At 39.9% G+C, this 15,417-nt stretch overlaps 7 protein-coding genes across 7 annotated transcripts; 3 read left to right on the plus strand and 4 right to left on the minus strand.

The window, feature by feature from the left end:
- Window positions 1–39: 39 nt before the first annotated feature.
- On the minus strand, window positions 40–1,905 carry CBG04179 (the record flags this gene model as incomplete). Its single annotated transcript, XM_002639504.1, has 6 exons — window positions 40–91; window positions 136–260; window positions 311–862; window positions 908–1,483; window positions 1,530–1,793; window positions 1,843–1,905. 6 exons carry the CDS (start codon window positions 1,903–1,905, stop codon window positions 40–42), a joined length of 1,632 nt encoding a protein of 543 aa, XP_002639550.1.
- Window positions 1,906–3,158: 1,253 nt separating this feature from the next.
- CBG04178 lies at window positions 3,159–4,002 on the minus strand (the record flags this gene model as incomplete). Its single annotated transcript, XM_002639503.1, has 4 exons — window positions 3,159–3,305; window positions 3,358–3,417; window positions 3,471–3,584; window positions 3,811–4,002. The coding sequence occupies 4 exons, from the start codon at window positions 4,000–4,002 to the stop codon at window positions 3,159–3,161; spliced, it is 513 nt and encodes a 170-aa protein (XP_002639549.1).
- A 256-nt stretch (window positions 4,003–4,258) lies between these two features.
- On the minus strand, window positions 4,259–6,579 carry Cbr-lpd-6 (the record flags this gene model as incomplete). The annotated part of the gene is made up of 8 exons (XM_002639502.1): window positions 4,259–4,754; window positions 4,802–5,008; window positions 5,055–5,309; window positions 5,357–5,482; window positions 5,563–5,821; window positions 5,870–6,123; window positions 6,369–6,460; window positions 6,511–6,579. The coding sequence occupies 8 exons, from the start codon at window positions 6,577–6,579 to the stop codon at window positions 4,259–4,261; spliced, it is 1,758 nt and encodes a 585-aa protein (XP_002639548.1).
- A 415-nt stretch (window positions 6,580–6,994) lies between these two features.
- Window positions 6,995–8,581, plus strand: CBG04176 (the record flags this gene model as incomplete). Its single annotated transcript, XM_002639501.1, has 5 exons — window positions 6,995–7,171; window positions 7,214–7,294; window positions 7,354–7,623; window positions 7,668–8,006; window positions 8,075–8,581. The coding sequence occupies 5 exons, from the start codon at window positions 6,995–6,997 to the stop codon at window positions 8,579–8,581; spliced, it is 1,374 nt and encodes a 457-aa protein (XP_002639547.1).
- A 1,174-nt stretch (window positions 8,582–9,755) lies between these two features.
- Cbr-vbh-1 lies at window positions 9,756–12,181 on the minus strand (the record flags this gene model as incomplete). The annotated part of the gene is made up of 7 exons (XM_045243655.1): window positions 9,756–9,856; window positions 9,902–10,071; window positions 10,116–11,531; window positions 11,579–11,629; window positions 11,675–11,722; window positions 11,845–12,084; window positions 12,129–12,181. The coding sequence occupies 7 exons, from the start codon at window positions 12,179–12,181 to the stop codon at window positions 9,756–9,758; spliced, it is 2,079 nt and encodes a 692-aa protein (XP_045092605.1).
- Window positions 12,182–12,528: 347 nt separating this feature from the next.
- Window positions 12,529–15,343, plus strand: Cbr-mrpl-17 (the record flags this gene model as incomplete). Its single annotated transcript, XM_002639498.1, has 4 exons — window positions 12,529–12,657; window positions 14,671–14,880; window positions 14,926–15,027; window positions 15,074–15,343. Coding segments are annotated over 4 exons (711 nt in total), but the record flags the coding sequence as incomplete, so codon positions are not given.
- CBG04174 lies at window positions 13,075–14,289 on the plus strand (the record flags this gene model as incomplete). Its single annotated transcript, XM_002639499.1, has 4 exons — window positions 13,075–13,113; window positions 13,159–13,446; window positions 13,489–14,091; window positions 14,137–14,289. 4 exons carry the CDS (start codon window positions 13,075–13,077, stop codon window positions 14,287–14,289), a joined length of 1,083 nt encoding a protein of 360 aa, XP_002639545.1.
- Window positions 15,344–15,417: the final 74 nt, after the last annotated feature.

The raw sequence follows: 15,417 nt of genomic DNA on the forward strand, positions 1-15,417 counted from the left end.
AAAATTTATTCAACACACGAAGATCAATTATTTTTGCTCTTATTTCTCAATTGTATTGGTGACTGTATTGGTCTTTTTCCCAGCTTTGACTCTGAAAATAAAAAAAAGTGTGTCATTATTGAAATACAGTCCTACTTTGCCCCTGTTGCCTTTTTGTGGTTTGCCTTGTTTTTCGATTTTCTTGATGAGTTAGAAGCGTTACGAGGAGTAGATCCTCCAGTCACTGGAGCCATCATCGATCGATTGACCTTTTCAGATCTCTGAATTCGAAAATGACGGTGTCTAATTTATTTTAAAATATATCAATTACCTCAGCAGCCGTGCTGATGACTGCATTTACTGCTGCTGCATTATGAATATCATTGATTAGTGGTTCAATGAATCTGACGACATCATCCATCACAACTCGTCTTTTCGGATCGACGACGAAGATTTTTTCGTGAACAAACGATCGAAATTTATCTGGACAAGCATCGGGCATAGTCAAATGTCTTCCGTAAACTACATTCTTCTTGGTATCAGTATTACTAACACCCTCCCATGGTTCTTCTCCTTCTGAAAATATCTCATAGCACATGACTCCATAACTGTAGACATCAGTTTTTGGAGTGAAATAAAGAGTAGTGATCGTCTCAGGAGCAAGCCATTTGATGGGAAGTTTCTGAGCAGCACACAACTTGAATTGATTGCTAATCACGGAAAGTCCGAAATCGGAGAGTTTGACCACTTTGTCAATCGAGTAGAGACAGTTTCTAGCGGCAATGTCTCGATGGATGCAGTGATGAGCATGAAGATATTGAAGTCCTTGAGCCGCCCCAAGACACATTCCAAACAGTTCAATGATGCCGCTGTTTTTATTCTTCTAAAATAATATAAAATGTTGTGTTTGGATTACTGTAACTATTACCTGAAGGTAAGTGTTGAGAGCTCCTCCATTGACCAATTCCAAAAGAATGTACAATGGTTGCTCAACTACAGCAACTCCGTAGAATCGAACAACATTTTTGTGCTTGAAGTTTCTCATTAATCTAGCCTCATTCATCATTTCTCTTATCTTCAGCTTGTTCAACTCTCCTCCTTTCATCAATTTCACTGCAGCATCCAATTTTCTTCCTTTTCTTTGCAAAACTCCTTTTCTAACTGCTCCATACGCCCCTCCTCCCAATTTATCACCCAACTTCACTGCCGTATGTCTATACTCCCATCCTTGCAGTTCGATCGGCGTTTTCAGAAAACGATTCTCTTTAGTTTCTGATGTGTTGGAGACGTGATGGTTTGCAAGAAGAGCCTCAATAGTTGGAAACGAATGACTTCCTTTTATTGCATACATTCCATCGTAACGACGAATGACTAGGTTTCGCATCTTTCGTTCTCCTGGATTCTCAGACTTGGCATCCTTTGTGTCTGCTTCAGTGCCAACTCGATCGGAAGAACACACAGACAACACAATATCTCTTTTAATTCCAAGGTTTCCATCCTTTCTCTAAAGTCAAAATATGAGACTTTTCAAATTTAACATTCATGAGTACCGTTGTGATCTCGCTAACACGAATCAAGTAATCTCCCTCGTTCCGGATGATGACTCTGAGATCATCACGAGGAAGGAATCCATGATAGAATGGCATCGCCTGAAGACTCTTATACAATTCTTCATCTTCAACAACATCTTTCTCGATGTAAGTGGACTTATTGATCACTGATTCATCCTTCCTCTCGCTTCCTTTTTCTTCTTTTCTATCGCTTCCTTTCTCATCGCTCACTGCCGTCATCTCCTGTTTCTTTTCCGGAATGTCCTGTATGCTCATGTACTTTGTATGAATTCTTTCTCAACCTTCAACTCACTTCTGTAGTGGCTTCTCCACTAGATCGTTTGATGATACTAGCATCACTGTTAGAATCGCTCATTGTAACTCAACGAGAACTGATTTGAGAACTAATGTTGGTTTTACATTTGATTCTGGTGTTTTTCCAACGCTCCTATCAACCGGACAGTTCACCTACAAAAAATAGTGGCACTTTATTTTGGGGGCACAAATTCTTAGGGGGTATAACCTAGCTTAATTAGAGGGCACAAAGTATTTTCTCACGTACGAAAGAGAAAAAATGCTTCAGGGACACTTTATTGGCTCTGATCCAGTTAAGATGTGCCAAAAAAGTTAGAGATCTGAAAAGAACACTAAAATGATTGTGTAAAAATGTTTCAGAGTATAATTGTGCGTATATTTTAAAAAGATCAATAGATATATTCTCCCAAATTTTATTTGTCAGAATTCGTGTTTTTTTAAAATTTCATACAAAAAGATGGTAACCGTAAACACTCTAATAGAACGCCACCCGGACCGTCCACTTTGTGCCTATATATCTCACTATTTTTGGAAGATATCAAAAAGTTGTCAACTAATAAAACATTTATCCTAATATCAGCAACATTTTATTAATTAATCACTATTTGATATCTCTCACAGAAAATGAGATACATAGGCTCAAATTTAACGATCCGGATGGCGTTCTATTAGAGTGTTTACGGTAATTTATATGCAAAGATAGATTAAATTCGTAATTGAGTATTCTAAAGTTCGTAATTTGTTTCATTAGAAACAAGTTTTCTGAAAAGTTGTTAATGGTTTTTGAAATCAACTGATTTCTTTTTAAAACAGAAAAAGTACATGTGGTACACTAATTTAAAAAAATTAGGCTCCGCCCTTTTTTTAACTTTTGAAAATTACAAATTCTCAAAATTTCTTTTCTGAAAATCAAACTTTTCTAAACACTTGAAATTTTTAAAGTGTTATGTACCAGACTCGAAAAATACTGAAATTTTTTTTTAACATTTGAAAATTTCCAATTATCAAATTGTTATTTTCTGAAAATCGAACTTTTCTAAACACTTGGAATTTTTAAAATGTTAAATCACAGCCCCGAAAAATACTGAAAGTTAGGCTCCGTCCATTTTTTCACATTTAGAAAACTCTCAATTTTTCAAAAAAAAAATGTCTGAAAAATTCAACTTTTTGTTGCCCCAAAACTAAAAAAATGGTATAAAGAAAGCTCTCCGACCTCTGAAAATGGAAAGAAAATGTGACTTTGAAAGCCGAGATCAATTCTGGAAACGAGTTATTATCATAATATTTATTGCATCTCAACATATTTTTAAAAAATTATGCTGAGCATTCCATCATTCCGAGAATGTAATCCAAATGAGTATTCATCGAATCGACACTTTCTTGGCCACATTTATCCGATACTAGTTTTGTGGTGCATTTGAGCTCATCTTGATACATTTGACAGTTTCCAGGCCGCCCTTTCTACAAAAATGTTTTTTTAATGTAATAAAAATCAGGGGAATAAATAGTCAACCTCTGTTTGTAAAAACCGACCGCATGGATACTTTTTGAGGGATGGTGGAACGGTGCGGAGCTGGAAATTGAGAATTATCGTTTTCTTTTTGATGAAAAAACATTTTTACTCACATTTCCTATACATTTTCCAAATGGGCCGGAGATTAAATTGATACCGGTACATGTCTTTGCGATGAGTGCTGTAGCGTTTTTGAGCACATCACACTTGATTTCTTTCATGCATGACTGAAAAAAAGACAAATTCAATGAGCAGGTCTCAAAGGAAAGTGCATTCTGAAATTCGAAAAAATCCATTATTTAATTGTTTCAACAAACTATTCTTTGAATTTTTCTAGTTTCAAAAGTTCTATCAGAAGAAAATTTAAAAAAAAGCCGATGTTTGATGTCTGGTTCTGTCCACTCGTGAAGCACAATTGACTCTGTTCAAAAACTAGAAACTTTAAAAACTTACAAGCGCTTCTTCGCACATCACAGAGAATCCTTTGAGCTCATCTGGAGGTGGCATGTTCGCGTATTCAGCCATTTTACTTGCTAACTTTCCGAGGAATGGCTTACATTCGATCGATTTTACTGCATCCGAATGATCACAAGGAACAGAGCCATCAACAAGAATCACGAAGAAGAATAAGAAAAGAACCTGCATGATGAATGAAACGAGGAAGAAGAACTTGGTTTTTAGCAAACGGATGACCTTGGACGATGTACACCGGTAAACATTTTCGCCGACTTGATGGCGTCAGAGTGTCGGACTAATGATGTTCGGTTTTTGCAGATGGATTTTTAAAAAGAAAATGTAGGTTTTAAAATTTTTATAACAAAAAGTCGGAATAACAGTAACGATATTGAAAAAGAGAAAAACAAGAAGCAACAACGTAAAATGTGAAACAACAATTGAATATTTAACGACGACCTCGGGATCCCCCACGACTTGCTCCTCTGAATCCTTCTCCGCGGTCTCCGCGGTCTCCGCCACCGAATCCACCTCTTCCTCTGAATCCTCCACGGTCACCACCACCAAATCCTCCTCTTCCTCTGAAACCTCCACGGTCACCACCACCAAATCCTCCTCTTCCTCTGAATCCTCCACGGTCTCCGCCACCAAATCCACCTCTTCCTCTGAATCCTCCACGATCACCACCACCAAATCCGCCTCTTCCTCTGAATCCACCGCGGTCTCCGCCACCTCGTCCTCGGAAGCCTCCTCTATCAAAGCTTCTACCTCTGTCTCCACTTTGACTTCTTCCCCGATAACCACCGTCGTCTCTTCCTCGGTAATTGCTTCCTTCATCGTCTCTACCTCGGAATCCACCGCCTCTACCTCTTCCTCGACCATCTTCATATCGTCCTCTCTTTGGATTTTCAGTTCCCCATTCTTCGTTGGCGCGTTTGAGTTCTCTGAAAATTTTTTTAATTGGACAATTTCGATAAATCAGGATAATTACCGTTCTCTGTTCATGGCAATCTCTCTGTCCTTCTCTTTCTGGTTCTCGACTTCTTCAACTTGTCCAGTGGCAGCAGCTTGCCTACGTGCAGCATTTTCTCGGATTGCTTTTTCTTCGGCCTCTTCAACATCTTGTTGTTCTTTGGCAATAGTCAATCTTCGAATGACTCGTTGCTCGCTTTCTTGCTCACGTCGCTTCTTCATTTGTCTGAAAGTACGGCATTCATAAATGCTACTTAAATCTCATCACTCACTTTTTCTTATCCATATGAGCCCGCAGTTTGATCAACTCGTCTGGAGTTTTTGAGTGATGCTTATGGTAAAGGACTTCTCCCTCATCAATTCCTTCCTCAATTTTTGTAAGTTCCAGTGTCAATCGAGGTCCGATTTCATGTAGACGAACATTACTTTTTTGTCCGATTCCACATCCTCGTCCTTCCGAAATATCTTGTGGAAGTTCAACTTCTTGCTGATCCCCTTCGAATTCTGAATCACTCAACTGTCCTGGGCTGAAAAAAAATGAATGGTTTCAAAGATTATCATGATAATTTTTTACTTGAGGAAATAGTCGCTGATGTCTTTATAGGAGCTCAGATTTGGAATATTTTTGCCCATCGTCTTTTCGGCTTGCATAAGTTTCTTCACTGACTTGTTGAGTCCAGATGCTACCACACGAATGGCGCTGAAAAAATGTATAAAAGATAAAGCAGAGAAGAACGATTTTGAGCATTTAGTCATACGAAGACTATTTTTCGAACGTACTAGTGTCTCATCTGAATTTCGTCGGTTTCTTCGTCGTAGCTCACAATCAGACAGCGCTTCAAATTGCCAAGTTGAATCGTATCAACATTGATAGATGGAAACATGTTTTGTATGAATGTCTGTACTAGGGAGAGATGTTTTTTCGATCCATCTCCAAAACCGTTCATTACAACTAGCGGTGAAGATTTGAACAATTTGTCAGTAGCCACTGGGCGTTTTTGGCAATTGACAACATGACGGGCCAGGGAGTACTGTTTCACTGTAAGAATTGCCTATTACATCGGAAAACTGCTTTTTTGAAACCTACCTTTGAAAGAGAGAGTTGGTCCTTGCGAAAAACGCATCATTCTCAACTGCAGAGAAGCATCACTCGATGTCAAAACCATCATATTGGTCACTCCAAGAACTGCACCATTTACAATGAAATCTTTAATATTGTTTCGCTTGAGAATTTTCAGATTCTTGGCAGTGTTCGGTTCAACGAGATTTCTCAAGTCAGACTCCAAGCCTTTCACGTATTTTCCGACGTCTCCACGATGAATAACCAGACAATGTGGTTGTCTGGAATAATAAAAACAATGAGATATTTCGCAAGCAGACTAAAACAACTGAATTTTTTTGACTTGGATAGGCACAACTTTAATCCGAATATTTTTAACAACTACTTCGAAAGAGTCAATGTATGAGAAAAACTTCAAAACAGAAGAAAACTACTAAAAGCCCAGCGAATTTCAGGCAAAACTTAACATTTTAGAATGGTTTGTGCCGGTGAAACTTTTAACTGAAAAAAAAAATAAAAAGCATACCTCGCAAGTTCTTTCTCTTTGTTCTCGTGGAACTTTTGTTTTTGAATCTTCTTGACAAACTTTTCTTGGTGGTACAATGCATCTTTCTGACTCTGAATATGGTTAAAAGATTTTTCTAAAACTTTGATTCGATACGAAATACCTGAGCATCTACATTTCCGCGGTTTTGTGCTCCAGACTTTCTTTGCTTTTTACCTCTTTTGAGCTTCATTGTACTTTTCTGGAAAAAGTATATAGATTTCTTGAAGCTAGAAATCAATCTTTAAAAATCTATCAGGGAAAATATTTGTTTAATAAATAAAACAAAACTCTTCAGTTTGAAAAATAGGAGGAGGAGCAAAAAAAACGACCATTCCCTGCTTGTCTGCAACTCGGCGTAAAAGTGTTTACGTCCGGTGTCTATTAACTCACGACGCAGTTCTTGCGCTAAATTCAAAAATAGTTATTTAAAAAGTTTTTGTATCCTTCGATGTTTTTAGTATCATCAAGAGACCACCGATTCCGCAGAAGAAAAACTCTGAAGAAGCGAACTCGGCGTTCGTTTCTCCAGATCTCCTTCCAAGAAAATCATTCTATTTCGCTATTAACGATCGCTAATGAGTCTTCACATTTTTATAATTTCCAGAATGAATAGGTTTATCACAAAAACCAAAACTCCAAGTAACAAAAAGGAAACTCCACAAAAGAGGCTACAAACAGGAACATCCCGAAATGAATCCACGAACAAAAAAAATGACTCCGAATGTAACGTTCAGGCAACCCCGGATGTTCAAACTAAAGAAGAATCTCTCATGTCGAAATTAGTTTGTTTTTGAACAAAAACTGAGAGACCATAATATTTTCAGCAATTCGCCATTCGCAATAACGATGCTCAATTCACATTTGACACTCTTTCTACGAATCGGCCATTTGACAATGCAATGAATGTATGGCTTACATAATATGACTAATTTGTTTCACTGTGAACCTATTCTTTTTTTTTCAGAAAATTATGACAAAAGTCGAATTTTCCTCGTCATTCTCGGATCCGACTTCGGAGTTTATGCTTCTTTCTGTGGATGAATCGGTAGTAGACGCCTTCAAAGAAAGTCAAAGGTTAACAATTCGCGGTGAATCTACAGACGAGGCAGTTCTTTGCACGGATAACGCAACTTTCCCGATAAAAGTCATAGAATCTGCTACAACTGTTCTTCTTCTTCACAACTGTTTGGATGCTCCAGATTCACCTACCATTCCAAATTTTGAATTCGAATCGGTGTGTTTCATAATTTTTGTCAATAAAAGTGCCAATTTTTGTAGGTTGATGGGAAATGCTACTCCACAGGTGAACTTTGTTCAGCAGTCGATGTTCTTAATGTAGGTCGTCTCAAAGAAATGCTTCGTGAGCAAGAATTGCGCTGGGATTGGAAAGATAAAGAAGAAGAAGAAGAGTTGCTAAAAGGCTACCGGATGAATGATATGCTGGATAGCGTGCAAATGAGTGTTGGAGAACTGAAAACTGCTTTGGTCGATTTGCCGATTGTCAAATTTCCGAACGGAAGATATCGTTACTTATCTCACAAGTTTCGTGGGGAAATGTTGGGATTAATTGCTCAGTTACTCGATGAAGATTCTATTGAAGATGTGAGATTCGAATCGGTAAGAATACCTGAAATGACGAATTGCTCGCTACAAGATTCAACATAAACGGCGCTTGATAATTTCAGATTTCTTTCTCTGGACTTCGCGCTCATCTTCCTGAAAATGTTCCTGATACTGTGATCCAATGGTTTCTTCAAACGAGATGTGAAAAGATTGCGGATGGAAGCGATGATAGATATCAATTACCTGAAACTAATTTAATTCGAGACTTCGCCGTTGTTCTTTTGCATGAAGTCGGATCAATGCCACTTCGTCGTTTCAGTGAACTTCTCAATAAGATCCTTCCAATTGGAACCAATGTGGATAATGCCGTTTTCGAAGGAATCGCTGACATTTCGGATGCCTCATTCGGCAAAATTATCACTTATCTAGGGCCAGAAGACCTTCCTGACACTGTAAAGGAAAGGATGTTGCATCTGTTCGAGTACAGAAGGCTTTGGACAATGGAACAACTTCGCCCATATTTCAAGGACGTCTACAAATCGAAAATGGCCTTCGACAAGTATGTCGTTCTAAATTGCGAATATTCTCTGTCTGAAACTAATGAATTACTATATTGTGGTGTGAGATGATTGTCTTGTTGCTATTTTTGAATAAACAGTTCTACCTGATACAAAGTTCATTGGACTATTTTTCAGGACATTATTCTCAAAGAGCTAAAAGCGAAAATTCGAGATGGGAAAGGAAAGGATAAGAATCCCATAGTGACAGAGATAGTGCGTGATGAGGGTAGGGGTACGGGAAGGTGGTGACAATAAAATTGTGCATGAGACAAGAATGCAGTTGGAAATTGGAAAAACATAAAATAGGTGATAGAAACGGACTGTTCAGGCCTAAAAAATGTTTGGGGATTTGCTATTGACGAGACACATGTTATAGTGCAACTTGAGTATTATGAAATGGTTGTTTCTATGATCATCGTGCATACTGTTTTTAAAGAAAGGAATAATAACGGGCCACTATAAAAAACATCAGTTGAAACAAAAATGATAGAGATTGAAAGATAGTAGAGATCAACATTACAGAGAAGCAACCACACACTTCACACTTAACTTGCGAACGTCTGATAAACTGACATTAATTTTAGGAACAATTATGAGAATATAATCAGACACCCGAAACCGTATGTAGGAATGAGATGAGAAAGCGTCGAAGCCGATGGTTGGTTCAATAGCGGGTCAAGTACAAATACACACAAAATCAAGAATCAACAACGGGCAGCACTATGAAGACGGGTTTCAACAACAACCGATATAGAGTAAAAGCCGATCAGAGTCCGAGCTCGTTAACGCATCGGATGCCTTCCAGCGGCGGTGAAAAGCGACAACTACAAAACTACGATAAAACTGTAATGCTTCTTCCGACCTATAGTCAAGAAGCTCGGTAGAAGCACAACATTGGTACAAATTGTCAGGCAACAACAAGTTGGATAGAAGGAGGATATGAAGATTACTATTAAACTAAAACCCTAAGGCACGCATGAAATCCATTATGATTGTCACTTAAAGCTCCGAGAAAAAAAAACATAATTAAAACACAGATACAAAGGGGAATAAAGGGTAGGAAGCATGTATCGCTCATCACGAAACTTTTAAGAGTGAATGAAAACAAATTCAGAAGGAACAAAAAAGACTACTGAATAAAAAAAGGGTATGATGCGAAGCCATGCACTGTTTATGAAGATTAAAAAAACGAAGAGAAGAGAATTCCGGATTTCCGTTTGATGTAATATTTAGCAAAGTCAGTTTAAGCACGAGGAGCTTGCCAGTGATCAATTGGAGCTTGTTGAGAACCGTTCGAATAAAAGTTTCCTCCATTTTGCCGATTCATTCCGTTGTTGAAACCACCTGAAAATTACATTTGATAACGCCGCACTAATACTTTTGACACACCTCTTCTTGGTCCTCCGAACCCACCGTTGGAAGTTGACGAAAGCGAGCTATGGGCTCCGAAACCCCCGTTGGTGAATGGGCGACGTTGCTGCCCGCCGAACGAACCTCCAAAGCCACTGCCTCCTCCAAAGCCAGCGGAAGCAGCTCCAGAATTGTATGAATTGAAATTTCTGTAAAACGAAATTTATTTTTGAAACCTCGGACTTTATTTTACCCTCCGAACGATCCGCCTCCGTTTCCACGACGATAGTCTGTAGCTCCGAAACGACGATTTCCACCGCGCTGTCCACCGCCAATGCGTCCTTCCGCCGCAACTTGATGAAGCCACTCAGGGACTTCTTGATTCGCTTCCATGATCAATGTCTTCAGGTCGCGACCGATTCCTCTGTTCTTGTCATTGAAAAAGCTAGTAGCGATTCCCAAGTTTCCACATCTTCCAGTTCTTCCAATACGATGGACGTATTCGTCAGAATCTCCAGGAAGGTCGTAGTTGACAACGTGGCGAACATTTGGGATATCCAATCCACGAGCAGCAACAGCAGTAGCTACCAGAATCGGGAACTGTCCAGAGCGGAACATTTCCAGATTTCTTTCGCGTTCGATCTGCTTCAGATCTCCGTGAATAGAAACTGAACGAATTTGCTGGCGATTCAAGAAATATGCTAACTCGTTGGCTCCTCTTTTCGTTTCCACAAAGACGAGAACCAAGTTCGTTGCGTCTTCGTTCATAAGGATGTCCATGAGATTTTGCCGTTTCTCCATCTCGTTGACCCACAATAGACGCTGTTCGATGTTCTCAGATGTTGATCCAACGCGACCAACTGCCAGGAACACGTAGTTTTCTTTGAGGAAATCTTTGGCAAGAAGTTGGATCTCCTTCGGGAACGTAGCACTAAACATGGCAGTAGTACGAGCAGTCTTCGGTGGCATTCCTTGACCAACAATCTTTCGGATTTGCGGCTCGAATCCCATATCAAGCATGCGGTCAGCTTCGTCCAAAACAAGGTAACGACATCCAGAAAGACCAATGAATCCTTGTTCGATTATATCAATTAGGCGTCCTGGTGTAGCGATTAAAATATGTACTCCGCTGCGGAGGCGGTTGACCTGATCGCGATAATTCTCGCGTCCACCGTAAAGAATAGCTGTCTGCAAATTGGTTTTGTAACTGAACTTGGCGGCTTCTTTGTGAATTTGAATAGCCAATTCGCGAGTTGGTGACAAAACTAAAGCCGAAGGATAGTAAGTGCGGCGACCGTTGTTGAATGTAGGCTGTAAAATCACTTTGAAACCAAAAATATTTGTTGCAGAACTTACTGTCTTGATCATGTCAGGTCCTCCAGCCATAATATGCTGAATAATTGGAAGGAGGAAAGCAGCCGTTTTTCCGGAACCAGTTTGAGCACATGACATCAGGTCACGGTTGAAGAGCAAAGTCGGAATAGAATGCTTTTGAACTGGAGTCGGTTTCGTGTAGCCACTACGAGTAACGTTTTCCATAACAGCAGGTCCGAAACCAGCATCGGAGAAATTTTCGATAGCTGCCGGGACAGAATCGCCACTGACTTCTACCGGAATATTTTCGTACTTATCGAAGTTGATGCCACTATTGGTACGATGAAACAAGTTGCTGAAAGAATATATTTTTTTTTTCTATAAGTCGCATTAGAAACTTACTTCTCGGTGTATTCGGCACCAGCTCCTCCCCATCCGTTTGTTTCCCCTCCACTGCAATATCTATCAATGAGAAAACGTAAAAAACTGTCAGCCTACTTATTATTATAGCCGTTTCCACTATCGGAGTAGTTATATCCATTGGACCTGAAAAAGGTACCATTGAAAATGTTGTTATCAAAGCGTGATAGGAGAAACAAAGGAAGAAAGAACAAGCATATGGTTAGGAGGCAACACAAGCACCAACACTACTATACACCTGCTCTCACCCATTTTCATCGAAGTTATCGAAGTTTTCAGAATAGCCCAATTGAAACTGCTGCGGCGCTGAGAAATAAGGAGGAATATATCCTGCTTGTTGTGAAGGCACCATTTGCCCCATCCCCGTTGGAACCATAGACTGTTGAATTGCATACCCGTTTGACGGACTTCCGTTCTGACCGAATCCGCCATTGTAGAAGCCGCCTGCAGCCACATTTCCTGGTTGTTGTTGAGAATACGACGACCAGCTGAAAAAAGATGTAGCGAATCTATCTAATCACTTCTATGTTACCTTTGACCTTGATGTTGTTGGCCGTTGTGACTCGCGTAATATTGTGTATTCATAGTTGATATTTGGATAAGACTATATCAAACGGAAACCCGGAATTCGAAGAAAATCGGCGAGTCTAAACCGATTTTGTACCCAGTTGATGTCGAGATAGCAATAAATGTATCTGCAAACAGAATACTTGTAGATAACTAAAATTTTGTAAACGGTCGAAGCTTAGTGTCATGATAAAGTTAATCGGAATAGTTTCATAAAAAATACGAATGGCAGTAACTCTCGTCATCAAACTTAGATGAAACCTTCTGTCGAAATAAAAAATATTCTAAAGTATCTGTGGTAATATCAATCTTCGTGTTTCGAAAAGTTATGGAATTGCTAGATGTTCGAGAGAAGATGATAAACCGAAAAATCGAAGAGAACGAACGAAGGAAAATCACAGATGATGAGAGAGCCGGTTTCACAGAACTGTGATGAAGAGACGTATGCTATCGTAGTGGGACCTAAGAAGCGCAAAACTCTACGCGCCTTTGAGGTGCGCAGTGTTGCGTGTTCGACGAGAATAATTTTCAGTCACGCAACACGACGCACTTTCTGTTAGTACCAGATGTAGGGCTCGGGCAATATCTAGAAAATGTGACCATTAAACAACTGTCTTGGAAAAATTGTGAGATGTTGAATACATGCGTTTAGCAGTCATAAAGAACCAAGTTTTGTAAATGTAATCATGAAAAACTTTGCAAAGAATACTGTAGTATTTGAATATTGTACTGTATTAAGTGAGCTAATTGGAGTCTCAAGTTTTTGACGCGCCAATCTACAAGTAGGTCACGCTTCCACGCAAACATCCACGCTGAGTTTGCTATAAAAGAAGACTCAACGACCGCAGGTGTCAGTTAAACGTCTTCAACTCCTCCTAGAAGTTGAATCGTCAATTCTCTGTCATCTCAAAATGACTGCGTCGCCGGAAGTTCAAAAAGCCATTGAAGATGTAATTTTAAAAAAAAATCTAAACAATAGGCGTAAATTGTTTCAGGTCTTCACTAAACTCCAGGGAGCTTCTGATTGCACCTCTTTGCTCAAGAAGCATTTGACAAAGGATGTTGTTGCTAAAAACAAGTCGAAAAAGACCCGTCTCGGAGCTACGCTTCTGGACGTGATCCAGTCGGGTGGCGAAAATCTTGACTCTGGTGTAGGCATCTATGCCCCAGATGCTGAAAGCTACACTTTGTTTTCCGATCTCTTCAATCCTGTCATCGAGGAATATCACAATGGCTTCAAAGCAACTGACACGCAACCTGGTATGGATCTCGGAGAGAAAAACGTATGTTTATCATCAAAGTCAGATTTAAATATATTTTTTCAGATCGGTGAGCTCGCTGATCTCGACCCAGAAGGAAAGTTCATTGTGTCGACTCGCATCCGTTGTGGACGTTCTCTTCAAGGGTACCCTTTCAATCCATGTTTGTCCGAGACCAACTACAAAATGATGGAAACTCGAATGAAGGAAATTTTCAACACCATTACCGACCCCGAGCTCAAGGGAACGTACTACCCTTTGACTGGAATGAATGATGAAACCAAGAACAAGTTGATCGCTGATCATTTCTTGTTCAAAGAGGGTGATCGCTTCCTTAAAGCTGCGAATGCCAACCGCTACTGGCCGACTGGTCGTGGAATCTTCCACAATGAAAAGAAAACGTTCCTGGTGTGGGTGAACGAGGAAGACCACTTGCGTATTATCTCCATGCAAAACGGAGGTAACGTCGGAGAAGTCTTGAAGAGACTCATCACTGGATTGAACCTGGTCGCTGCCAAGGCTCCATTTGCTCGTCACCCTCGTCTTGGATGGCTGACTTTCTGCCCTACCAATCTCGGTACCACCGTTCGCGCTTCGGTTCACATTAAGCTGCCAAAGATTTCTGCCAAGGATGACTTCAAAAAGATTTGCAGTGACATGAAACTTCAGGTATTCTTTATTTCTGATCTGACAGTTGTTGATTAATGTTTTTAGATTCGCGGAATTCACGGTGAGCACTCTGAATCGAAGGAAGGGATTTATGACATCTCCAACAAACAACGTCTGGGATTGACAGAATATCAAGCCGTTCGTCAAATGTACGACGGAGTCAAAAAGTTGATCGAACTCGAGAAGGCCGCCTCCTAAAATGAGAAACCCTTTTGATTTGTAGTAAAGTAGTCCGTGTTTTATCTCCTTCTTCAATAAAGTGTGAAAGGAATCCTATCTTTAAAAAGATTGAAGTTTGAAATCTGTAGCTCGATAACTGGGTTCAGAGGGCTTGACCTGATTATTTGTCTTCTACCTCAAGAATCCCACATGAGTGAGGCTGTGTCTCATTCTTGCACATGTGCGCGCACATTTCGCATCGTCGAAAGAGAGCATGGCCTAGAAAATCTTCTCAACGGCCACCGACTGCAGGTGAAAACTATTCGGAAAAAACTATCGTTCATGAAACTGAATAATATTATCCTAAATTTCTGTTTGGATTTAATTGAATTTCAAAATTTTTACAGTTTTAAAACTCAGGTAATGGCTTCCAATCGCGTCGCGGCGTCTTTACCACGAATCGGGGTCACTATTGGGCACGTTCCACAAAAGCTCAAAACCGGAGGTATTGAACCAAGTCGTCGTGCCAGACTCGAAGTGCTCCGTCGAATCGTTACAAGAACAGTTCGCGAAGAACGCGTAGAGTTAAAATGGAATCGCGCTGTTGAAGCGAGACCGTACTTGGAGCGGGTGGGAAAATATATACTCCAATTTAAAGCAATCCCGTATTTACAGTTAATCCAATTAGGTGTCGAACGTGGGCCACTTGATGAGTATACTTCTGAAATGATGGATTGGTGGCTACCTGAGAAAGACTTGATCACCAAAATGCACGAGGTGAGTCATATCGATCTGAGCTGAAATAATCATTCCAATCACACAGGTTATTGTTCCTCGCTTCCAAAATCGAGAATCTCCGTTCACTTCACTTTTTCGCTTACCTCCACAACGACTTCAACAGTATATCCAGAATAAGCGTGAAGTCTGGAAGCGCTACGATATCGGAGTTCTAGAAATTGATGGGAATCCATTCCCACCAGTTCAGGCGGAAAATCAAGAACAATCCAACTCAATTCTAGATGCTTTACTGTCTGACGCACTTCGTAATCACCATATTACTCTCCAAGAAAAACTTGAAACCTCTGCCAAGTAATAGTTTTAGTTGTTGAACTCTTTTAGTTTTTTCTACTTCTTCTTTGTTGATTTAATAAATTGTTCCTTTAAGAT

This window comes from Caenorhabditis briggsae, assembly GCF_000004555.2.
Source record: "Caenorhabditis briggsae complete genome, chrI, whole genome shotgun sequence".
Classification (NCBI taxonomy): domain Eukaryota; kingdom Metazoa; phylum Nematoda; class Chromadorea; order Rhabditida; family Rhabditidae; genus Caenorhabditis; species Caenorhabditis briggsae.